General features: G+C 35.5%; 2 protein-coding genes across 2 annotated transcripts; one reads left to right on the forward strand and one right to left on the reverse strand.

The window, feature by feature from the left end:
- Window positions 1–385: 385 nt before the first annotated feature.
- On the reverse strand, window positions 386–3,036 carry LOC136782900 (zinc finger protein 862-like). Its single transcript, XM_066742702.1, has 4 exons — window positions 2,040–3,036; window positions 1,698–1,967; window positions 1,251–1,282; window positions 386–1,180 (listed from the first exon to the last, which is right to left on the reverse strand). Exons 1-4 carry the CDS (start codon window positions 3,034–3,036, stop codon window positions 386–388), a joined length of 2,094 nt encoding a protein of 697 aa, XP_066598799.1.
- A 4,003-nt stretch (window positions 3,037–7,039) lies between these two features.
- On the forward strand, window positions 7,040–9,130 carry LOC136782969 (protein FAM200A-like). The gene is made up of 2 exons (XM_066742775.1): window positions 7,040–7,116; window positions 7,159–9,130. Exons 1-2 carry the CDS (start codon window positions 7,040–7,042, stop codon window positions 9,128–9,130), a joined length of 2,049 nt encoding a protein of 682 aa, XP_066598872.1.
- The last annotated feature ends 16,454 nt before the right edge of the window (window positions 9,131–25,584 follow it).

Raw genomic sequence — 25,584 nt, forward strand, 5'->3', positions numbered from 1 at the left:
TCTAAAAATATTTAATTTCAATAATATTCATAGTTTTTCCTCGCAAAGTAGTCGCCAAGAACAGACTGAAAATCTCAAAGCTTTGCGAGGTAGTCGTCAGAGACAGACTTTAATTTTAATGAGCTTTGCAAAGTAGTCGCCAAAAGCAGACTGAAATTTCTTATTGAAGCTTTGCAAAGTAGTCGCCAAAGCAGACTTTATTCTCTTATTCTGGCTTTGCAAAGTAGTCGCCAAAAGCAGACTGAAATTTCTTATTGAAGCTTTGCAAAGTAGTCGACAAAGCAGACTTTATTCTCTTATTCTGGCTTTGCAAAGTAGTCGCCAAAAGCAGACTGAAATTTCTTATTGAAGCTTTGCAAAGTAGTCGCCAAAGCAGACTTTCATTTTATTCATAATCTATATCATCATCACTCTCATTATAAGCATATACATTTAAACTACTTCTTGGTTTAGCATCATGTGACTGATACAAATCATTTTTCATTAATTGTAAATGCTTCTTTGTGATATTCATGGAGATAGGTGTTTCTTTGCTTCTTCTCAAAGCATATTTGATGACACACGTAGCATTAACTATGTCATGCACAAGTCTATTTCTTTTCTTGCTTTTAATATCAGGTAGCATAGAAAAACATCTTTCTGCCTCAGCGTTTGAGTGAGGAAGAGATCTCACTAAGTTTAACAATTTCCGCAATTGTGGATATCTGATTTCCTTGTTTTCATGTTGGGCAGAGCATATTGCTTTCCACATGTCATCAAATTCTAATTTTGACCAATATTTCTTTACATCACAGCTTTCTTTTGCATACAGAGATTCCCATTCTTTTATAATTGTATTTTCACTGAAAGTTCCCAGTCGACGGCATAGTTGCAGTAATTGGAAGCTACTGGCTTCTCGATCCTGATCAAATAATGCCTTGTCCTTTTCAAAAATATTCAAATTTTCTAAAAAGTTGTCAAATATTGGGAAACGATCACGAATTTCTTCACTCGCTTTTATGAGGAAGGATAAACAATTCTGGCGAATTGTTTTCACTTGTGATTCAGTCATTTTCTTTTCTTTCAACATAGTTTCTAAATAACCAGCACAATTAGAACCTATATTAATGGTCTCTATGGGAAGAAGGTTTTCATTTCTTGAAAATCTTGCATTGCGTACAAAAGGTAAAAACACATCTTGCTTCAATAATGTTGGTTTAATACAGGGTGTATCTCTAACGGCGGCATATAGGAGATTCGTGTTAGTTGACTATAGCGCTCAGGACGATAGTAACTGAGAGCGCTGATTGGTCAATATCATGTAGTGCCAACTTGAAATGGTCCGTTACCAATAGATGAATACGAAAAATGAGACCCATCCGCCATTTTGGAGTGGAGAAGTGTTTACATGCTAGTTGTAGCAGAAAGAGGTGTGAAATGGAAAAATGTCAAATAGTGAGGTTACTAAAGTAAAAATGGAAAATAATGAATGGACAGTTCGAATATTCTTACTTTCTATTCATTATTTTCCATTTTTACTTTAGTAACCTCACTATTTGACATTTTTACATTTCACACCTCTTTCTGCTACAACTAGCATGTAAACACTTCTCCACTCCAAAATGGCGGATGGGTCTCATTTTTCGTATTCATCTATTGGTAACGGACCATTTCAAGTTGGCACTACATGATATTGACCAATCAGCGCTCTCAGTTACCATCTTCCTGAGCGCTATAGTCAACTAACACGAATCTCCTATATGCCGCCGTTAGAGATACACCCTGTATATGTTTGCAAGAAAAATAAAAGAAAATTTCTTGAACATTTTTAAGTAAATGAATTTTTGTTTCCTTACTTTGAAAAAGAGTGTTGAAAGTATTAAATCTTCTCAACACATGTTCTAAGAAATATAAATAAGCTTTTATTTCAATATTTTCCATAATAATCAGTAATTCCTCTGTTTCTTTGATTTTCTCAAGTTGCTGTTCTACTAAAAACTTATATATAGTATCCCATTTTTCTAAAATGCGTTCAATACATTTTTGACGCTAAAGCCAACGCGTTTCTGCATATTTCACTAAATTTTTAGTATTATCTTCAAAAGATTGCTGAAACTCTTTAAATATAGCATATCTTTTTGTACTTCCATTTATGAAAGACACAATTTTTTTAATGAAAATTGTGCATTCGTTTGGCAATGATTTACATGCATTAGAAGCTGCTAATGCTGAAGAATGACAAATACATGGCATTGTCACCAATTTCGGACTAATATTTAAAAGTCTTGTTTTAAAAGAATCATGTTTTCCAATCATTACTGATGCATTATCACAGCTTAACCCTATGACATTGGATACAGGTATTTCTCTTCTATTCATTTCATTATTAAATGCATGAAAAATTTTGTCCGCAGAACAGTCTTTTGCGTCTAAATTAATTAAATGCAGTAAATTATCCTGTATACACAATGATTTACTGTCAACATGTCTTGTTATAAGTGTCATTTTTTTCTCGTTTGTACTGTCTGTAGTTTCATCTACAAAAACAGAAAATCTATGACGCTTCAAATCTTCACTTACTCGTTCAGTTTCATACGGACATAAGACTTTAGTAATAATATTTCTTACTTTTGTCTTTCCCAAAGTCATAGATTGAAGAACGTCCGACTCTTTACCAATCTCTTGAAATAATAAAAGTAACTCTTTACTATTTTTAAATGGAATATGATGTTGTGCGAAAAACGCTGCCACTTTAAGTTCAGCTGCTTTTACTCTATCATTAAAACGAAACGTATCATTGTCGGAAGTAGTGGGATATGCTATTTCATCTAATGGCATATTCTTTTTTATCATATTTTCTATATGCCTTTTCTGCACAGCGTGCCTTTTAATTTGTGAAAGACCACAAACATTTATCTTTTCACACGCAAGACAAACAAATAAATCATCTCTACCAGTTACTCTCAGAACCCAGTTCTCCCAAGATGGATATTCATCGTACCATTCAATTTGGAATTTTTTAGCTGTGCTCTTTGCTTCTTTTAATTCCACAGCCATTTTTCTCAAGTGTATTTATATTATAAATATTGTACTCACAATTATGACTATACAATCCTCTATGAAATCAACCAGGAATATCCTTAGAACAAACTCACTTTTCACGCAAAGTATACCGAATCCAACAAAAACACTGTGGATATTAACGTGAAAAATTATTTTACAATTAAATTTTTCAAACACAATAGAAAAGTACGCTTAATAAATTGCTTTAATTTCCAAAACTTTATTCGCGTATGTAATTTTAAGTCGTTCAATTTAACCGATTGAAACCGACTGAACGAGACACATAGATCTTTGCTGAAAAGTCGTATTATTGTTTACATCTTAGATTCAAATACAGGTGAAATTTATCTAGAAAATTATATAAAATCAAAAAAAAAGAAAAATCTTGAGGAGAACTCGAACCTGCGACGTTCAGCGTATAGAGCAAGCACTTAATCACCTACGCTACACAACCTTCCGATAGTTCTTAGATAAATAGACAATGTTAAAGGATTCTCTCGTGAAATGATATTCATTTTCTTTTCTTTTTTCAACATAGTTTGAAAGCAAATCGATCAGGAACAAACTAAGCAATAATATATGTTACATGTAATTGAATAACTTATGAAGTTTTATATGATAATTAAAAAATGCTCAATTAGTTTATTTTCTTATATATATCGTTAAATAATAAATAGGAATAGAGTTTTCACATGAAATAAGAATGTGTTTTGTTAACTCTCGCACCCCATTTCATGCAATACAAATATAATTTATTTATTCAATTATTATTAATGAATATGTTACTAATGGCTATTTGAAAAAATTCTTGCAATATGCAAATCTTATATAAAATTGAATAAAAAATCTTGAAGAGAATTCTAAAGGTGCGGGTACACGGCGCGTGGAATATACGCGCGGCGCGTGAAACGTGTGGAGCGGACGCGCGGCGCGTAGAGTCAACGCGCGGGATGAATTCAGTTTCAAAATTCAGTAACCCTGAATTTGATTTAGCTTGTTAATGAAAGGTGCCATTGAGGCTTCCATATTTTTGTCTTATTTCTTTTATTTTTGTAAATTACATGTCCCTTAAGTGCAGTTTCCCGATTGGTTCTCGCTCTCTGTCCTCTGCTGGCCAAACGGTGACTTTGAGGAAAAAGGTTATTTGACATTAATTACTCCTTGTTCCAAGGTCTATACGCCTGTACTTTATTGTACTATAACTCCGAAATCCTTCGGAAAAGGGGGGGGGAAGGCGGGTAAGGGTAAATAGGTTTTTGCACCATCTAAAGTATCCCCCATGGTCCATGTTGTAAAAATTTTTTTTTAGCCTTTCCAATGTTAATTTCCGATCTTCTGAATCGAGTAGGATACAATTTATAGTCATATTCTGTAGGGGGTGTAAAACTATTCAAAAACCCCCTTCGATCATCCTTGTATCTTTTTTAGTTTTTTTGCAGTGGTCTTTTAAAGTTTGTGATACCTCATATCTCTCTCCGTTTAGTATCACGTTTCTTTTTCAGTGACCTTGGTCTCATTATTATTATAATTCGTGTTTGTGTATGTCCTGTCTATTTTGTTCGCGCTACCTATGAACTCAGCTCCATTTTTTCCACTAGCCTAACATAAAATTCCATATTTCTAATGAAACAAAACTTTTAACCTAATATATATTGTTTTTCAACTTTGTATGTAAAAGGATCGGAAAAAATTGAGACAAATATTAATATTAACTAAGTATATAATTGAAGCAACAGTATTACTAACTATAAAATTATGTAATGTCGATATTTGCTTTAAGCTCTAATCGGTAATATTATTAACACTAAACGTACCAAGATAAGTATTTCTTGCATGTGTTTTATTTTAAAAAGGGCATATCACTTGCAAATGGTATCTTTAGTGTTTATAATAAATAATGAGGAAATAAAAATGAATTTTACAGATTTAAATTTAATTATTTTTTTTTATTTTTTTAATTAATATAATAATTTTTTATTATATGGGCTAAACCTCCTCTACCTCCCCATCCTCTTTCTCCTCCCCTTCCACCCCACCCTCTTCCTCCTCTACCTCCCCATCCCCTTTCTCCTCCCCTTCCACCCCACCCTCTTCCACCTCTTCCTCTTTCTCCCTGTCTTCCTCCTCTTCCTCCTTGTCCTCTTCCTCCTTGTCCTCTTCCTCTCCATCCACCACGCAATTGCGCCCAATGCCGGCGCGCCTTTCCACCACCATTTTTGTTGTCTGTAAAATAATGGAAAATGAATAATCTAATTTATTAAGAATTAAATAAAAGAAACATTTATGATAGTAAATTGACTGAAATGTGTGTGAATTCTTTACTACATAAATGAACACATTACCAAAGCGACACACAAATGGCAAATGAGAAAGAAAGATAGTATAAATGACTGGAGGAGAAATAATAAATAAATATATTGAATATTAATACTTACGGTGACGCGCCGGCATTATTTGCTGCTGCTGCGGCTGTTGTTGTTGCTGCTGTAGCTGTTGTTGCTGCTGCTGCGGCTGTTGTTGCTGCTGCTGCCCCACCAGCTTTTGCACCAACTTTTCTAGCGCAGCGATGCGTTGGTCGGTAGTGGGAGCCACCTCAGCCATGGCGGCTAATTCCTCTTCCATTTTATCTAAGAAAAACAAATTAATTCAATTAATTAAAAGAATATTGAAAATATAGAACGTGCTGGACGGTGAAAAAAGTTTACTTACTATCTAACAATAAATCGTCGCTCGACATTCTGAAAAATAAATTTATAAAATAAAACATGAATAAAAACTGTTAATTTAGTAATAACTGCGTTGTGTAAATTATGCTACAATATTACACAAGACATTTTGTACTTTTCAAATTTTACATTATATATTATGAAAAGTAAAAGTATACTTACGCTTCAAACGAACGAGTTAACTGCTCCATAAGTACTGAGATGTCACTGTAACAGAGCTACCTATAAGACCTGGGCTAAATAGCAATATTTTCATATCGAAATTGGTATAGTTTCTCACCAATTTAACATGTAAAGGTATAATAGAAAGAGTTAACCTTGATCATAAAATTATATAGTAAATAATTTGTCACCGGAAAATGTAAACATCCCCGATCACGAATAAATCAAGCAATATTATATGTTACGTGTAACGGAATAAATAATGACAGTGGAACATATGAAAAGAGTTTTTTATTTAAAGTACTGCATCTGTGGATATCCTTAAAAACTATCGTATCTTCGTGTAAAATGTATGCTTCAAATTAAAAAAAAAAAATAGGTCATATGTAATAATACTGTGTAAATAAATGTACTTATTATTTCAGCTAATTCTTTATCGTTTATGACGAATTAATAAAAGAATTAGAGTTAGCCGAGAAAAGGCTGTTTTGCCCTTGCAACGCTAAGTGAGTCTTGTGGCGCAGGCGGTAGGATGGCAGATTGTCACGCGGTGGGCTCGGGTTCGATTCCTGGCAGAGATTTTCTTTTTTTTTCATTTTTTTGCATTACGGGGAGTTTTTTTTTAATAACCATTAACTTATTGGACTCAATAATAAATATAAAAATGCATTTGTTAACAGATTAATACATAAACATTGAGTTTCTTATACCTCAACCCATTTTATATAGTAAGAACGCATTTTATGTATTTATTATTAAATCTAATAAGTTAATGGCTGCATATAAGCATTTTATAATAATTGAAAACTAATTTAGGAAAGTTTTAATTTCGGGCTGGGACCTTCGGTAATTTAACTTTTACCGAAGCATTAGGAAAAGGATTTGGTTTTGCATTGCGAGTCGCGTTTGGGGTAAACGTATTATAGAGTAAGAGAGAGGTCCGAGAATCGACATCGTTCCTTCTCGCTCCCGAGATCTACCGAAGATTATCGGAGAAGACCGATACACGTATGTACCGGTGGAAGAGTGTGCGTGCTACGACTGGGGAAGCATCTCACGAACATAGCAGGAGCTTTCTATGTGTGAGAGCTGCGCGCGCAGAGGACGGCATGGTGGGGAGAATATTCTGTCCACGATCTGGCTTCACTGCTTGGAGGAAGTGGTTGAAAGAAATTACGGAAGACAAGTATAAATGTTATTGCTTATTTTGCGAAAAATCTTTGTGCAGCGGGTATTCGGAAATACAAAAGAACGAGTCGTCGGTTTTACACCAAAGAAATACGGATAAATTCGTAACAGTTGGCGATCGTGGTCTTCCGCAAGCTTCTACTAGTAGCTATTCTGAAGCTAGAAAGAAACCTGATTTCGAGTTTCGTGATCGCGTGAAAATCGCGGAAATTAGAATAGCTACATTCTTTGTCGAACACAATATTCCATATTCTGCCAGTGCCGCAATGATAGATCTTTTTCAAAGTATAGGCGAGGAGCCGCTAGTCCTACAAGCTGTAAAATTAGGACGCGCTAAATTATCGAAAATAGTCAATAACGTCGTTTGTCGTGAAGAGACTAATAGACTGAAGGGAGCGCTGCAAAACACGAAATTTTCGGTATTCGTTGATGAAACGTCGGATATCACCAACGATAAATGGTTCTCTATAATGGTTCGTTATATAGAACCATCGACGTTAGAAATACAAGCGCGGCTCTTGCAATTAATAAACCTTGATGCAAGAGATTGCTCTGCCGACAAGATATTTTCCGCGTTCAATAATGAATTAATGAAAAAACAAATTCCCTTAGTGCAAGTACTAGCTATAGGCTGTGATAATGCGTCCGTTATGGTAGGAAGAAATTCGTCTTTTCGGACAAAAATTTTAGAAAAAAATTCAAAAGTAATTACAGTCCCGTGCATATGCCATTTATCGGCACTTGTGGCTTCTGCCGCGTGTAGAGCGATTTCTTCGGTACACGAAGAGTTTATAAAAAATATCGCGACTTTCATACATGGAAGCCCTAAAAGAACTGCTATATTTCGTGAGTTTCAAAATTGTTTCGCTCCGAAAATATCAAGTATTTTGAGATACGCAGAAACTAGATGGCTTTCTCGCCATAAATGTATAGACCGAGTATTAGAAAATTGGGATATTCTACGTGCATTTTTATTAGAGCAGTCCTCTGAAAATAATAGACAGGCTACTCAATTGTATGAATATATGCAAAACGTTGAAACTAAAGCGTATTTGCATTTTTTGCATTTTGTATTAGAAAAATTCAATACTTTTAATGCGGAATTTCAGTCTCGGGAAACAAAAATTCATTTATTGCAGCCAAAATCTATAGAAATTTTATTTTCCATATTAAGCACATTTATTAAGCCTGCGTTATTAAAATATGTAATGATGGAAAAAGGCTGCATTAATATCAATTTCTCCAATCAAAACAATATTATGGATATAGATGATATAAATGTTGGTACTGATTGCGAAGAATATCTCCAAGATAAATTACTCGAAGAGTCATTAACCAAAATACAAGTTGATGACATAAAGAAAAACTGCTTGCAATTTTTAATAAAATCTGCTGAGGATATCCGTAACAGCTTTCCATTCAATAATGAATTTTTCAAAAATTTAACAATTTTCGATTATAAAAGTGCTCTTTTCGATTCCGACCGAGATTCATCGGCTGCAGTATTAATAAAAATCGGTAATATTTTTGATATTTCAAATGAAACGGATTTAAAAAATGAATGGTTTTCTCTTTTTTATAAAGAATCGCTGGATGAAAGAATTGCATGGTCTAAACTTTCTTTTGATAAAATGTGGATAGCAATATGTTCTCAATTAACGTCTGAAGGAATTAAAAAGTATCCTCAACTGCGATTGCTTCTTAACAATGTCCGATCATTACCGCATTCCAATGCAGAAGCCGAGCGCTGTTTTTCACTAATACCTGATGTGAAAACGAAAAAAAGAAAAAGTATTAGCTCTGCAACGTTAAATTCTATATGCGTGATTAAAAGCTACTTGAAGTGTACAAACTTTAATAGCGTTACTATGCCAATAACCAAAAGACATTTATTGCTAACTGTAACAAATTATTTGTATGCTAAAACTTGTGTAGCAAATGAAAGGACTCTTACTCTTCATGGGTATAAAAGCGATGATGAAGATGATAATGATGATCAGGGTTTAATATGAACGACTGAGCTATTGTCTGCCTACTGCGACACCTTATCAAAAAGTATACCAATGTCTGCCTACTGCGACACCTTAACAAAAATTAAATCAATGTCTGCCTACTGCGACACCTTATCAAAAAGTATACCAATGTCTGCCTACTGCGACACCTTAACAAAAATTAAACCAATGTCTGCCTACTGCGACACCTTAACAGAAATTATACCAATGTCAGCCTCTTACGACACATTTAAAAATAATTACAAACAATGTCTGCCTCTTGCGACACTTTGTAATTGAGGGTTTTTTAGTGGGTAGGCGCTATCTGATAATTCCATGTTCAGCTCCATTCCTTAATGGCAATATTATGAAACAGAAACTAGCAATAGTTATCTGTATACAAATTGCTGTCAATGTATTGAGTCCAACAAAGAGATAGTGAGTCCCACACTACTTAGAAAGAAGGGGAAGAATATATATATATATATTCTTTTTCTTTTAGCTAAGTGTGCTAAGATGCATTTTTCCCTTAAAAAAAAAAAAAATACTAAATCATTTGTACATAAGAAATTTTACGCACTGTTAACATTTCTGTTTTCGTGCGTATCATACGTGTCTTGTGTACTACATTGATTTTGTACAGCACATATGTAAATGCCGATATTAGACGATGAATTCATTATTTTAAATTTATTTATAGTCCAACATTAGACTTATAAAGGTCTAAAGTGTGTCTCATTTTCATATCTAACGACATACATAACGATATCACAAATTTTTTATGCTATTTAATCCAATAAGAAAAATAGCATTTACAATTTAGCGATATCCTTGTAACTCAAATTAATCGACCAGATATTAATTATTACTGTACTGCTTAATTTGACAAAAATTTTTTAACGTTTCCACTAGAATATTTTAATTCTCGTCCAATTATATTATTGTACAATGTAAATTTATATTTATTCAATTTAGTAAACAGTTGGAACCTATTGAAATAGATCGTATTATTCGTGCTTATATTACGATTAGATCAGTGTACTTCTCAAGCACTACCATAATTTCTGTAAGTTACGTGGTATGCATTATCTTGTAACTATAGAAGGAATAAATACTTTTATAAAATTACAAGTAAAGGACAAATAAAATACTTAACTTTAATTGTACATTTCATTTCTAAATCCTTACACCTATTTCAGAATTTTGTGATAAGTAATCATTTTGTAGTCGTTCAAAATAGTTTAATATAGTATATTCAAATGCAATAAGATTGCACTAGATTTGAGTAGATGTGTACCATGTAATTTCCGTAGAAATTAATAATAATCTATCTTTATCTTTATCTTAAATTCATTTACCCTTAAAATCAATAGGTAAAACAAATAAATCATATAATGCCAGTGTAAGTAATATAAGATTAAATTATTTTCAAATAGGTGAACGCAAATGAAGGATATATTGACAGGAGGACACAAGGATTATTGATACATGAAACATGGATAATGCTGAAAAACATATTTATTTAAATGAAGCATGTAAATGGTAATTTAGAATTACAAAGTGTTTTACATGTTTCAGAGTGCTTGAAATTTTGTTGTAATAATCGATCATTCCAACAATGTATAGCTGTTTAGTATTAAAAAGAGAAAATAATTACAAATTGAAATAATATAATTGTGTTGTAAATGACGGCAAGCTATTTATTTTGCTCGAGGTCTCATGAAATCTTAAATTATACATAATTCTTGAGAAATACTATAATACCTATTGCTAAAACGATAATTAGTTTATTGCAAAGCATACATTAATTTTCATAAAAATTTGTGAAAGATATTCACTTGCTTTTTACTGCAAGTAAATTACAATATTGATTTCTCGACAAACACTCCTTCTCCTTTCCAGAGGAACATATGTCTTGCATACTGTCATAATAATAAATGTAGTACAATGTTATATTAAAACCTTATGTTTATATTGACAAAATTTTAATCCGCTGACATACGCAACGCATTGGGACTTGGGAGAAATATGAGAGAGAGAGAGAGAGAAAGAGAGCGAGACTAATACTCCCTATCCTTGTCTAGCGAAATAGATGAGTGAAATGGATTTTAAACGAGTGTCGAGAGAGACATTGACATTTGGCTCACTTCGGGAGCGAAAAGGAGCGCGGCGTTGATTCTCGGACCTCTCAGTCTATATAAAATGCTGCGTTTACCCAACTATTCGAAGCAAGTGGAAATCCTTTTCCTAAATAACTTCTTAATTGTTATAAAATGTTTATATTTAGCCATTAAATTATTAGATTTGATAATAAATACAAAAATGCATTCTTCTAATAACAAATAATGAGTTGAGGTAAAATAAACTCAATGTTTCTGTATTAATCTGGTAACAAATGTATTTTTATATTTATTATTGAGTCTAATAAGTTAATGGTTATTAAAAAAAAAATTCGTTGTAAAGAAAAAAAATGAAAAAATATTGACCTCTGCCAAGAATTGAACCCGAGCCCACCGCGTGACAAACGGCAACCTTACCGTCTGCGCTACAGAGCTCATTTGTTGGACCGAAAGCAAATCGGCCTTTTAAAGACTGACTACAATTCTTTCATTAACTCGCCATAAACAATCAAGAATTAGCTACAATAATAAATACATATATTTACACACCATTATTGCACTAAATTTATTATGTTTTTAATTTGAAGCATACATTCTGCATGAAAATACGATAGCTTAAGGGTATCCATGCAGTACTTTAAATAGAAATCTCTATTCGTATGCTCCACTGTCATATATTATTCGATTATACGAAACATATTTTATTATATTACTTAACCCATTAACGTCCAAAATTTCAAAATTTCTTGCACGTTTTCAAAGTAATTTTTTCCTATGTAATTGGCGTTGAAAAAATTTTTGAACCATATATTCTGATGTAAAATTGCATGCTCTTTCAGAATTCGTTGCCAGAATCATGATAAAACTCACAGGAAAAGAAATATTCTCGATTAAAACATAAAAAACACCTAAATTTTCGAAAAAAAAAATTTTTAGGATTTTTTTTCGAAGTGTTACGGTGAAGATATCACCTTGCGACCGTGATCAAAGGTGATCATGGGAGTTGAAGTTTAACAGGGAATTTTTTTGTTGACCTTGAACCATCGCTTCTTTACAAAATGGCGGAAAAAACGAATTTTTTTTTTTTCAATCTTCATCAACTTTTTTCTCGAAATCTATGGTCTTCAGAAAAAAAATCATAAAAACAAAAATGCCTTAGAATCGCTCGAGGAACATTCTCAAATTTTTTCAAAATTTTTTGAGAAAATTTTTGATTTTCCGGGAAACTTGTGAAATGGAATTTTCCAAAATGTCTCCAAAAATTCTGAAAAAATTTGAGGATGTTTTTCGAGTGCTTCTAAGACATTTTTGTTCTTATGAATTTTTTTCTAAAGTCCATAGATTTCGAGAAAAAAATTGATATAGTTGAAAAAATAAAAATTCGATTCGGCCGCTATGTTCTAAAAACCTATTGGTAAAAAACGATTTCTGTGCAAATTTTAGGAAGATTTTTTTACTCTTAGCGTTACCCAGAGACTACGGCGTGGACGTGGTAAAATTCTGTCTCCTTTGGGGTGCTTTTTTCCCGTGAGTCCCCTTACCTCTCACTTGTTCATACTTTTAGGTGTGCTTTTTTAGCCAACATTTATTGCAAATATTTAAATTACATGTTTTGCAGAAAATTCTTGTTCTTATTGGACAGTTTCCATTCGAACAAATCCTCAATTTGTCACTATTAGATCGTCCATGTGCTTTACTTTTGCGACTACTTTTTTGTAAGTAGTATTTGGCAATCAAAATAGTGAACTCTTTTATTCCAACTTTTTTCTTTCCATCGTTAGCAGCATTGAAAATTACAAGAGAATTAGTAATAGACGTCTGTGTAAGTCTCATAAAAACTACCTGTAGGAGTATATTGGCTTTCTTTTTGCACACACTCCGTATTTGTTATAAATGTCAGAGGGGTGGTTCAATAATCTTCACACACACGCACAAGATTCACTCTGAATACTCTGGAAGTCTTTATTTTCTATAAAACCCTTACAACACTCTTAAAGATGATACGGTATATATCGCAAACGCGGTCCGTTCTCGTCACCTGTCGCGGACAGATTATTTTTCGCGCTCGACGTCGCTCGCGCTAGGGGGGGAACAGTCCCGTCGCTCGCAGCGCCACATCGTCGTTACGTGCGATCGACAAAGCTATTCTTACACTCCCTCCCTTTGTCGATTGCAAATTTACTCGAACAAATGTTATATGCATAAACTATAAACTATTTTAAAACTAAGGAACAAAAATTACATTAGCAACGAAAAGCATTTAACTATTAAGTACAGAAGTAAATCTAGAATTTAGTTAAATAAGATATCTATTTTGTTTTTTTGGTTGATTGATTCGATCTTCTTTTCCTTGCATAAAGTCCGCTCATTAGTATTCTGTAAACATAAAATCATATAACTATTAGTTTCATGTAGAAATTTGCGTGAACCTCTGAATGATTTTAATTCATAACTTTCAGTCTCATATTACTGATTAGATCTCTTAGACAAGTAAACTCTTTCTCAGCTAAGGGTTTTGTCATGATATCAGCTAGATTCTCTTTGGTGGGTATCCACAGGACTTTAACCTTTTTCTCATCAACGCACTGTTTTATGAAGTCACCATGAGATTCTGCCATGGGTTTTCTAGTTCCCGTTTCTTCTCTGAATATTAGTTCTCTCTGAATATTTTCTAAACTCTGATCGAACGTTTTAAGTTTGTGACTCCCGTCCATTTCAGTGCAGTCTCTCGCAGACCTATTATCGCACCATATGATTACAGGAAACATCGTTCGACCTAGTATGTACCTGATTGATTTGTCCAGCGATATCACCTCTTGACACGCATCACTCATGGCCAAATACTCTGCCTGACATGTAGATAGTGTTGTACATGACTGCTTGTGGCTTCTCCAGGCGATGGTGTCACCAAATAGTCTTATGACGTATCCACCAGTGGATGTTGAGTTTTCGCAATCTCTGAAACTCGAGTCAGTCAATGCTTCTAGCTGCTCTGAATTAGATGTGAATTTTATACCCAGATCAGTTGTTCTTCTTAGATATCTAAAGATCCTTTTCACATCATTCCAATCGTCCTCAGTGGGTTCTAACTGTTTTCTTGCTAGATAATTGACTGCATACGCTATATCTGGACGTGTAGCATTTGCTAGGTACATTAGGCTTCCAATAGCTTCTCTATACGGTACTCTTTTGATTTCATCAATTGACTCTGAATGTTCTGTATGAAGTTTAACCTTGTTGTTTCTATTTTTCACTTGCCGAGTTACCATAGGGGTACTCTGAGGCCTGCACTCTTTCATATTGAATTTTTCTAGAATTTTCTCTGTATAATCAGCCTGTTGTATTACAATGTTTCTCTCTTTTCTGTTCCTCTGAATTGTCATTCCAAGAAAGTTTCTTGGTTCTCCTAGATCTTTCATTTGAAAGACACTCCTTAAGTGACTTTTAATTTGCTTGAGCTTATCTGTATCATTACTAGCAATTAACATGTCATCTACGTATAGTATAACCATTGCCAGTTTACCTTTTTGCCTCCAAGTGAATAAACACGGATCGTGTAGATCATTCTCAAGACCTAGTTTACGTGCTTCCTCTGAAAATTTCTTATTCCATTTCTTTGGACTAACTTTTAACCCATACAATGATTTTTTTAATTTACAAACTTTAGTTAGTCTCATATCCTCTGAATTATTCACTCCATCTGGTATTTCCACAAACATTTCTTCTTCCAGTTCACCATTCAAGAATGCCGTCTTTACATCCATTTGACATATTTCTAAGTCCTCTTTATTACTTATGGAAATAGTTGCTCTTATAAGCGACAGTCTTGAAACTGGTGCATATGTCTCTTTAAGATCATAAATGTTTTTGTCTTTAAAACCTCGTGTTACTAGTCGGGCTTTATATTTAATTGTGCTATCATTCTCTAGTTTCTTTTTAAATACCCACTTTGAATCAACTATATTGGGCCTTTTACCGTTTAGTTGTACCTTAGGTCTGTCTACTAATTCCCATACTTCATTCTCTTTCATGGATTCTAACTCTTCCTTTATAGCTTGTATCCACAGGTCTTTATCCTTTGAATTCACTGCCTCTTTATACGAAATAGGATCTTCTTGAATTGATGCTAGGAGTATATGTCCAAGCTCATCTTCATTTACCTCTTCAATCTCTGAAGTTTTTGTGTAGCGAGCAAAACTGATGTCATTAATTTTCTTAGATTTGCTCCTTGTAGTTGGACCAGTATTTTGATCAATTAGATCATCTGATTTCCTTTTATTTAACTCTGAATCTTGTTTATGCTCATTTGCCCTTGTTTTCTTTGGTCTCCCTCTTTTTCTTTGTACATTTTCTTTCAACTCTGAGTTCTCTGAGATAAGTTTTTGATTGCTTTCAGTCGCATCTTGCGATTCTTTTGTTGACTGATTCTCTGAAAATTCAATCTGCTTATCGGATGTATTTTCATGCTCTTGTCTCATTACCTCTGTACTTTCAGTTTGACTCTTTTTATAAGTATCTTTATACACTAGTTTTTCAAGGAATCTCACATGTCTCGACTCTAAGAACTTTCTTGAGCTAGGATGCCATAGAATATATCCAGTATCTGTATGCCCTACTAAGACTGCTTTTACAGATACACTACTGAATTTGGTTTCTGTTTTGGGTAGCTTGATGTAAGCTATGCACCCAAATCTCCTAATCTGTTCTAGATGACACCTTGTTTTTGGTGAGAACTTTAATATTGGAACCTCATAGTTAACTGATTTGTGCGGAGTGATATTATTAGAATGTACAGCTTCCTCTGCTGCTAATTCCCACATGCTTAGTGGTAAACCAGAATCACACATGAGTGCTCTAATTGTTCTCTGAATTGTTTTATTGAACCTCTCGGCTACTCCATTTAGTTCTGGAGTATAGGGTGGACCCCAGTCAGGTTCAATATTCTCTCTCTTCATGATCTCAGCAAATCTACCACCGGTGTACTCAGTACCTCTATCTGACCTAACGTAACATACTTTTGCATTTGTACCTAAAAGGTTTCGAGCAGTTGTCAGATAGTTCTCAAACGCTTGACCTGCTTCATTTTTTGACTTTAGACAATATATTCTGGCATACCGCGAATAATCGTCTACAAACGTCATAATGTACTTCTTTCCTCCTGGCCATGATGTAGGTTTGATCGGACCCATTAAATCTGAATGTATGATCTGTAATGGCCTTTCTGCTCTGCTTCTGTTTTGTTTGAATGGAAGTTTTTCCATTTTTGACAATATACATACTTCACAATCTCTTATGGACTCATCGAATTTTACATGCTCTAGACTCTTTTCTTTCTTTTGTAACATTTTTAGATAGTTCAAAGATGCATGACCTAGTCTGATGTGCCATAGCATTGCTTCATTTTGTTTAACTTCTGAATTTAGTATATCGGGTGGATTTTCCACGAGTAACTCTTCCAATTTCTCAATAGTACTTAAGTCATCCACTTTAATTGTTCTATGGGACATCAGGCCAGCGTCATACTCTGTATTTGTTGTTTCCTCTGAATTTACATTTTCTGCATTCGTTTCAATGAGTTCTTCAGACTTCTCCCTCCCAATCGCAAACTCTTTTTCTTTTGATGCCTCTGTATTATATTCTGAATTGTCTCCCTCCGAGACTGACGGTAGTTTAACCTTAGAATCTGTCTGTGATTGCTTTGAAGACTCATTGTCTATCGCTAGACACGCTATGCAGCTATAGTTATTAGACTCATTTATCATAGTATCATTCTTGTGTGTTACTTTTTTAACTTCAAATCTCACTACCCAGTTGGGTTTTTCATAAACACCTTCAAATATAGTTTTATCGTTCTCTTTATTATATACTCTGAATATTTTATCGTCTAGATTTATACTAAACCCTGCGTCTACTAATCTTCGCAATGATAGTAGATTCTCTGAAATTTCTTTTGCAGCTATTACATTTGTTAATTTAATAGGATTCTCATTGGAAATATTATTTTTAAGCAAAAGATTACCTCTACCATCAATCACGATATCAGCAAAATCATTTTTATTGGCACTTTTAATAACTCCCTTTTCAGATATTTTAAAATCACTCAGAATAAAACTTTTATTTACAATATGTTCGGTCGCTCCCGAATCTGCTATGAATTCTATGTGCCCACCATTATTGGAGTTATTATTGATATATTCAGTCTTACCTTGATTTTGCTCGTTTTCTTCATCCCAGTACTCACTACCATCTTCATACTCAGCTCGTCTGGCGATTGCTCGGCCTCTGAAACCTCGACGATTGCCTCTGCCTCTGGACTGTCCTCTGCCTTGACCTCTGTTTCCTTTGAAGTTGGCTCGGCCTCTGCTAGTCTGTTGACTATTAGGTTTATTCATTTTGGCAGGAGGTCCGTACCCTTCACCGTCTCTGTTGGTGTGTCTTTTATTTTGTCCTTGAGACACTTGATTGAACTTGCTTGGGCAATCCTCTCCTTTGTGGTCAGCTTCACAATTACATACGTAACAGAACCAGCGATTTATATTTGTTAGTGGACACTCTTGTTGCCAATGCCCAGTTTTGTTACATCAGAAGCATTTATTTTTATCTCCTTTGAATTTTTTAGAGCTTGCTCTGGATGCTGTTGGTTCTTTTGACTCAGGCTTGTTTGAATCAGCACCGTTATCTTCTTGGATGCGAATCATAACCTTCCTCAGAGCCTCCATATTCATTTCTTTGTCTGTAGTTGTAATGACAGCAGAGTCTGTGCGTCGTATTTCAGGCATAACTCCAATAACAGCTTGATAGAATGTAGATCGCTTTTCTTGCTCTGTTAATTTTTCTGGATCATCGCTCAGTTCATGCTCTCTTATTATTTGATCGAATCTATCACAAAAAGTGTGAACTCTTTCACCTTTGTTCATCCTGAGATTGTACAGCTTTGTTCTTATTGAAGTTGGCGTAGAGCTGACTTCACCTTTTCTACTCTCTCTTAACTTCTGAAGAATTTCCATGGGCTCTGTCAAACCTAAGATTTTCTTGTGATAATCCTCATCGATATGACTAATGATTATGTCTTTGACCGAATTCTTCCTTAGAGTCGTCTCGTTTTCTGAAACTTCAGTCGGTTGTGGTGTTTTCGGATCGATCAGATAGAGTAACATCCAGCTTGTCAACTCTGTTTTGAGACAGTCTAACCATACTTCAAAACTCGCTTTTGAGGTTAGTTTGTAATTCCTCTGAATTTTTGGTCTCATGTTGACGTTACTTGTGTTTGATCCTCCTTGCTCTGAAGACTGCTTCAACTTCAACTTAGACTTTTCAGATTCAAGTATCTTTTTGTGTGCCAGTGCAAGTTTGTCTACTGCGTCTTTCAACAAGCTTCGTGTATCTTGATCTATAGACACATTTGATGACAACCCTTTTGCCAACTCTCGAGCTCGTGAAATTACGCTCTGTAACTCTTCCGTGTTCTTGTCAGGCCCAGAATCTTTGTTGTTATCCATATCTGAATTGTTTCTCCCTTTATTACTCTTAGAATCTCCTAGATTTGTGGTTGTTGCTGTGATAAAAAATACTCTATTATTCCCTGGATTTTAATATTGTCAGATCTAACCGCTCCCTCTTAAGTATTAAAAAATTTTTATTAAATTCCCTCTATGAATTTAAACTTTTAAAACTCCCTCTGAATCACAGCACTCTGAATTTTCAGTCAAACTCAGATGACTAACAATTTAAATCACATAATTACATTTATTGATCTGATCCGGATTGGTCTCCTCCAATTCGGCCCTCAATCTCATGTACTCTGCATACTCTTGACTCAGGTTGTCAGTCATCTGTTCCAGGATTGCAAAACACCATCAATTAGTATGAGTTTAACACAATTTTTATTTTATTTTCAACTCTGTATTTTGTATTCAAATCTTGATTTCGAATTTTATTTTACTCAGATTTTTCTCTCTTTTAGTAACTCGTCCTCTTAAGTAATACCAGGTACCTCTGAATTTTACTAAAAGATTAATGTTTCGTGCCTCTGAACCAACACACAGCGCACTGCAACTATTTTAATCCGAGGCGAGAAATTAGGTTCTCTAATCGTGCAGATCACACATGTACACCACTCGCCGAAATTTGACCCCGAGTGTTACCACGAAAGCCAGTCGGTTTTGGGTTGCACACGCACACGTGTGAGTCACGACTTCGATACTACCAATCTCCCTAGTCAATGAGTAAACTACTTACCGAACACAAGTTTTCATTTAAACATTGACCCCAGAATTTTATGAATTTGCTCAAAAAAATTCAATCAATTTTAATCTCTGCAGCAAATGAAAACATCCCAAGAGCCAGCAATCTATGTCTAACCGCAAGGCAAGTCAGAGAGAGACACCAAACTCCGAGAAAAATTTCCAATTCACTTTTAGCAGTAGATATACTAAGTTTACTCAGAGCATTTTTCATATTAAACTTTGACTGAATACTCCTCTCATTTCACTACCTCTGAATTTAAATTTACTCAAGCTTTCATTTTTAACACTTTATTTTATGTTTTTTTTTTTATTTATTTTAAATAAACTTAAGCAGCTGAAAAAAATTTTCAGTATATACTCTTATACTTAACCTCATAAGTTCAATCGTCACAAAATGAGAGAATTTTATCAACCACAAATAAACACACTTTATATCTTTTACTCTGAATTTAAATCAAATTTATTAGCACGGCAGCAAATGTGAACTCCTTTTTGCATCTGTGAGAGAGAACAACACAGCATGCAAGGGACTAAGGATGTTCCACAGACTACGTACCGGCCCAGGAGATATCCTGAGAAATCGTCAAAACTCCCTCCGTTTTATGCGAATGCAAGCCGTTCACTTGTTCGCAGAACGACTGTCGTTGTGCTGCGCTACGTATTAACTCAAGGAGCCGATACGAGCGCGAGAGAGACCGCGACGAAAACCCGAACGCAAGGCGCACGAGCTCGTCACAAAGCCGTCCGTCACGCACACGCATATGCGAGAAGATACAGAGCCAAACAGCGTCGCACTTATATTAACTCTTACTTTCACGACTTTATGCCCTCGGGGTCGACCCAACCCGCGTTTCACGAAAATTCCGTTCCTAAACAAAATCTACACGCGAGCAGGTCCCGAGCCTGCATGGAAACAGAAGCGCTCGACTGCCGACTCAACGTCAAACACGCGCGGGACGCATGCGCCGGCGTGCCTCGCTCGGCCTCTCCCTGCACACGATCGCCGCCCGATTCTCGGAACTCCCGTTCTTTCTGGCTCGTGACAAAAACAAACGCGTTTTGTTTCGTGTATCAACGTTGATAAGATTTTGTGATTTTATGTTTCTAGCACTCTCTTTTCGTTTACTCTAAATTTTTGTACCGTCGGAGGAGAGTCACTCTTATCACACCAACTTACGTTTTTAAACCTCTGTAGAAGATTTGCCGCTTTGCCTGTCGCTCTGGAGATGCAGGAAATAAAGCACACCGCTCAGGCACGCTGCTCGGCAAGTTTGAACACGTTGTTTACGGCTTTCACTAGATCACCTTCCTGGCTTCTGCACTCCTTGTAGTAGTTGCCTCTTAATCGAGCTGACCCGGCTTTCCTTTTTCCCGTGGATGAAACCACGGACTGCTACCATGAAGGAGTATATTGGCTTTCTTTTTGCACACACTCCGTATTTGTTATAAATGTCAGAGGGGTGGTTCAATAATCTTCACACACACGCACAAGATTCATTCTGAATACTCTGGAAGTCTTTATTTTCTATAAAACCCTTACAACACTCTTAAAGATGATACGGTATATATCGCAAACGCGGTCCGTTCTCGTCACCTGTCGCGGACAGATTATTTTTCGCGCTCGACGTCGCTCGCGCTAGGGGGGGAACAGTCCCGTCGCTCGCAGCGCCACATCGTCGTTACGTGCGATCGACAAAGCTATTCTTACACTACCCATGTCCATTTTTTTGATCGTATACTTGGGAGTATGTCATTGCAATGTCCGTCATGCAGGTCAACACCTCCCATGAATTTGTTATATAGGTGAAAAGCTTGCGGAAAAGGTATTTCAATTTTAGATTTAGCCTCTGCGCTGTATCTTTTTGAAATAGATAGAGGATTGACACCTGCTGCAGTTGAAGCTATTGAGACGGGCTTCGAATCCATGATAGTAATGAAATTTATGCCACTGTTTACGTCGTGCTTCTCCACATATGTCCCTCTTGGAGCTTTCTTATCAAGCACATTTTTTTCTTTGACTCGATTATCTCTGATAGTACCAGTGCATTTCAAACGCAATTTCTTCAAATGTAATACCAAATCCATGTTCGTGAAGAATTTGTCAAAGTACAGATGAAATTGAGAAATTTTGTTATAACTTATTATTTGAAAAAATGGTTGTAATAAATATAATACTACTCGTGAACCTAAAGCACATTTAGATAACTTATCTCCAATTTGAGAATTCTTGCCGCAATAAAGATCCAAATTCAGTAGATAGCCGTCCGAAGTACACAAGCCCCAAAATTTCAAACCAAATCTTATCGGTTTTCCTCGAATAAATTGTTTCAAAACAGTTTTTGCATAGGATTTGGCCATCATCTCATCAACGGATAGAGCAGTTCTCCATATTCCGAATTTCATGATGTTATTTTGAAAAAGTTTCAGTAGAGAACGAACGCGCCATCCTCGATCATTTGAATCTTTGTCTTTGTTTTTTGAAAACTTCAATTTAGATTTTGTGATTTCAAATTGTTGGCGAGACATTGCAGAAGAAACTACTTCATTAGATAAATACGGATCAGATGACCAGTAATCTCTCTGTGATTTTCTGGGATTGAATGTAGAAAAAATAACTATTCCAATAAAAGTATCAAGATCTTTCAATTTCAGATCATAACCATTGTCTTTACACGCATCAATAATATATTTTTTCATTTCAATAGAAAAAAAGGTTTCAAACAATTGAAAAGGTTTGCTCCTACGTATTTTCTTTTTTTGCGATTCGGACAATAATACTTTATCTTCACAAGAATCAGGGTGAAACTTTTCACCCTCAATCCAAGTGAATTCATGACCTTTTTCAAGTTTATCTTGTTTTTCAGAATAATTTGCACGAGCTTTATTGTAAGTGATATTGGGTATTTCATGTTCGCAATCTGAATCAAAATCGGAACCAGAATCATTGGAACCTGAATAGTCAGGATCCGGAATCAATACGTTGCGTTCTGAATCACTATCTGAAGAATCTGATTCATATTCAGAAGATCTTACACGTTTCCGCGACATAATGTATGAAATTAATGATTTCGTTTATTTATCACTCATCCGTATGTACAAAAATACGAAAGAAGAGAACAAAAAAATACGAATATTCATGAATACATGAGACCAAAAATTACGCTTATCTGCCGAAATGAAATGGAAATAAAGGATGAAATTTTTGTCGGAATCTATAAGTCTTTGAAAAAAGAATGAAAATAAGTTAGAATCATTCGAGCAATATTGTAAAATTTTTTCCGAGTTTTCGTAGACAGAACGTTTTTTTACCAATAGGTTTTCAAAACATCGGCCGAAACGAATTTTTATTTTTTCAACTTTATCAATTTTTTTCTCGAAATCTATGGACTTTAGAAAAAAATTCATAAGAACAAAAATGTCTTAGAAGCACTCGAGAAACATCCTAAAATTTTTTCAGAATTTTTGGAGACATTTTTGAAAATTCCATTTCACAAGTTTCCCGGAAAATCAAAAATTGTCTCAAAAAATTCTGAAAAAATTTGAGAATGTTCCTCTAGCGATTCTAAGGCATTTTTGTTTTTATGATTTTTTTTCTGAAGACCATAGATTTCGAGAAAAAAGTTGATGAAGATTGAAAAAAAAAAAATTCGTTTTTTCCGCCATTTTGTAAAGAAGCGATGGTTCAAGGTCAACAAAAAAATTCCCTGTTAAACTTCAACTCCCATGATCACCTTTGATCACGGTCGCAAGGTGATATCTTCACCGTAACACTTCGAAAAAAAATCCTAAAAATTTTTTTTTTCGAAAATTTAGGTGTTTTTTATGTTTTAATCGAGAATATTTCTTTTCCTGTGAGTTTTATCATGATTCTGGCAACGAATTCTGAAAGAGCATGCAATTTTACATCAGAATATATGGTTCAAAAATTTTTTCAACGCCAATTACATAGGAAAAAATTACTTTGAAAACGTGCAAGAAATTTTGAAATTTTGGACGTTAATGGGTTAAGTAATATAATAAAATATGTTTCGTATAATCGAATAATATATGACAGTGGAGCATACGAATAGAGATTTCTATTTAAAGTACTGCATGGATACCCTTAAGCTATCGTATTTTCATGCAGAATGTATGCTTCAAATTAAAAACATAATAAATTTAGTGCAATAATGGTGTGTAAATATATGTATTTATTATTGTAGCTAATTCTTGATTGTTTATGGCGAGTTAATGAAAGAATTGTAGTCAGTCTTTAAAAGGCCGATTTGCTTTCGGTCCAACAAATGAGCTCTGTAGCGCAGACGGTAAGGTTGCCGTTTGTCACGCGGCGGGCTCGGGTTCAATTCTTGGCAGAGGTCAATATTTTTTCATTTTTTTTCTTTACAACGAATTTTTTTTTTAATAACCATTAACTTATTAGACTCAATAATAAATATAAAAATACATTTGTTACCAGATTAATACAGAAACATTGAGTTTATTTTACGTCAACTCTTTATTTGTTATTAGAAGAATGCATTTTTGTATTTATTATCAAATCTAATAATTTTATGGCTAAATATAAACATTTTATAACAATTAAGAAGTTATTTAAAAAAAGGATTTCCATTTGCTTCAAATTATTGGGTAAACGCAGCATTTTATATAGACAGAGAGGTCCGAGAATCAACGTCGCGCTCCTTTTCGTTCTCGAATCCTACCGAAACTTGTCAAAAGAAGCCGATAGCCTCACGGTCAGTCGAGAGAGAATCCGAGTAGCCGAGCGGAGTAAGAATTAGAAAGAGAGGAGCGATGAAACTATACCGCTCTCGCTTGCACCCGAAGTGAATCGACGTCCAGCGAAGGTAGCCGAAACACAGATATACCAAATGGCAGTGTGGGTAGCCAGTAGTTCGCTTTTCTCCGCTAGGAGTGCAAGTGGGCACCTAATAGTTCGGTTTTCTCCGCTAGGGGTGCAAAGATCTCTCACGCATGACGGATGCATGTGTGCGTGCCAGCTTGGTCGACGTGGTGGGGAGAGGGATTTCCCACGAGTTACCAGCACTGCCGTGACAGATCCCGGTCCGGGGAACACTTCCCGAGGACGACCTTTGCCGAGACCCCGGAGGATACTGGGCCAAGGGGACCAGAATATGCGGAGCCAGCGTCACCTACGTTGGTCACCGTGACGAAGAGGCAGTTACCCGAGGGCGCCCAATGCTATAAAAGCGCCCGGCAGTTCTCCCGCCGAGACGGGGACCAACCTCAACTCGTGGAGCGACGAATCCATTACTACCAGGTCGACGGAGAGGGGGACGACCCACCAATCCGCCGAGTAATACGAGGACGACCCAGATGTTACATCTGTTTGGCCAGAGGCCATACCTTCATGAACTGTCCCGTGGCAGCCGCTTCCCGATAAGCACCAGCAGAGGAGATTTTATTTTCTTTTATAGTATAAGTACTTATGTATCCTTCATCCCCGAATCGGGCGTGATCCTTTGTATTAGTTTTTAAGTTCCCCAAGCATACTGGGAGGGTCATATTGAGACCTCATACCGTAAAATAAAAATGTGTCTCCAAGTACTGGGAAGTAGTTTTGTTCTTTTCCCCAATTTGGGTAGATATAGAGTAAGAATTTCTCCGGTATCGGGTGGTAGTAAGTAAGTATCCCCGAAACGGGTGAACCTTTTGTAGAAGAAGATTAAGAACCTCCCCTGCCGAGGGAAGATCGGTTCTGGAGTCCTCCCTGGAGAAAGGAAGGGGAAGGTGAGTCCCCTGCGGAGGGAGGAATCTTATCCATTCAGAATATTGGCCATGTTTCGGGCCCTCTGAAGGACCTACCTTGACGTGATAGCCAGGGTGTTAGTGGGTATCCTGGGGAAAGGAGGGGGGAGTTGTGACGTGGATTTTCAGTAGGTCCCAAAGCGATAATGGGCCTGATATGAGCTTAGTAACTCATATCCACCGACCAACTCACGTCTGCCTTCCACCTAAAAATCCCCTATTTTGAACAATAACTTAACATAGAAATTATTTCAATATATAGGACACGTTATGATAGATAAAATTCGAATGTTTAATAGTGTGAAAGGTGCGTGGAGTTTGTTTGTCGCGAAGATTCGGATGC

This window comes from Prorops nasuta, unplaced genomic scaffold (assembly GCF_024137725.1).
Source record: "Prorops nasuta isolate Cenicafe-Biocafe unplaced genomic scaffold, Cenicafe_Pnas_1.2 PNAS00001, whole genome shotgun sequence".
Taxonomy (NCBI): Eukaryota; Metazoa; Arthropoda; class Insecta; order Hymenoptera; family Bethylidae; genus Prorops; species Prorops nasuta.

Bases quoted from the DNA above. Each gene is read 5' to 3' on its own strand.
- LOC136782900 (XM_066742702.1), bottom strand. From the start codon at position 3,036: ATGGCTGTGGAATTAAAAGAAGCAAAGAGCACAGCTAAAAAATTCCAA. The intron at 1,968-2,039 runs GTTGGCTTTAGC...AGTTTTTAGTAG, and splicing joins AGTGAAATATGCAGAAACGC to AACAGCAACTTGAGAAAATC. The intron at 1,181-1,250 runs GTCAACTAACAC...ACATTATTGAAG, and splicing joins CTATCGTCCTGAGCGCTATA to CAAGATGTGTTTTTACCTTT.
- LOC136782969 (XM_066742775.1), top strand. From the start codon at position 7,040: ATGGTGGGGAGAATATTCTGTCCACGATCTGGCTTCACTGCTTGGAGG. The intron at 7,117-7,158 runs GTATAAATGTTA...ATCTTTGTGCAG, and splicing joins AAAGAAATTACGGAAGACAA to CGGGTATTCGGAAATACAAA.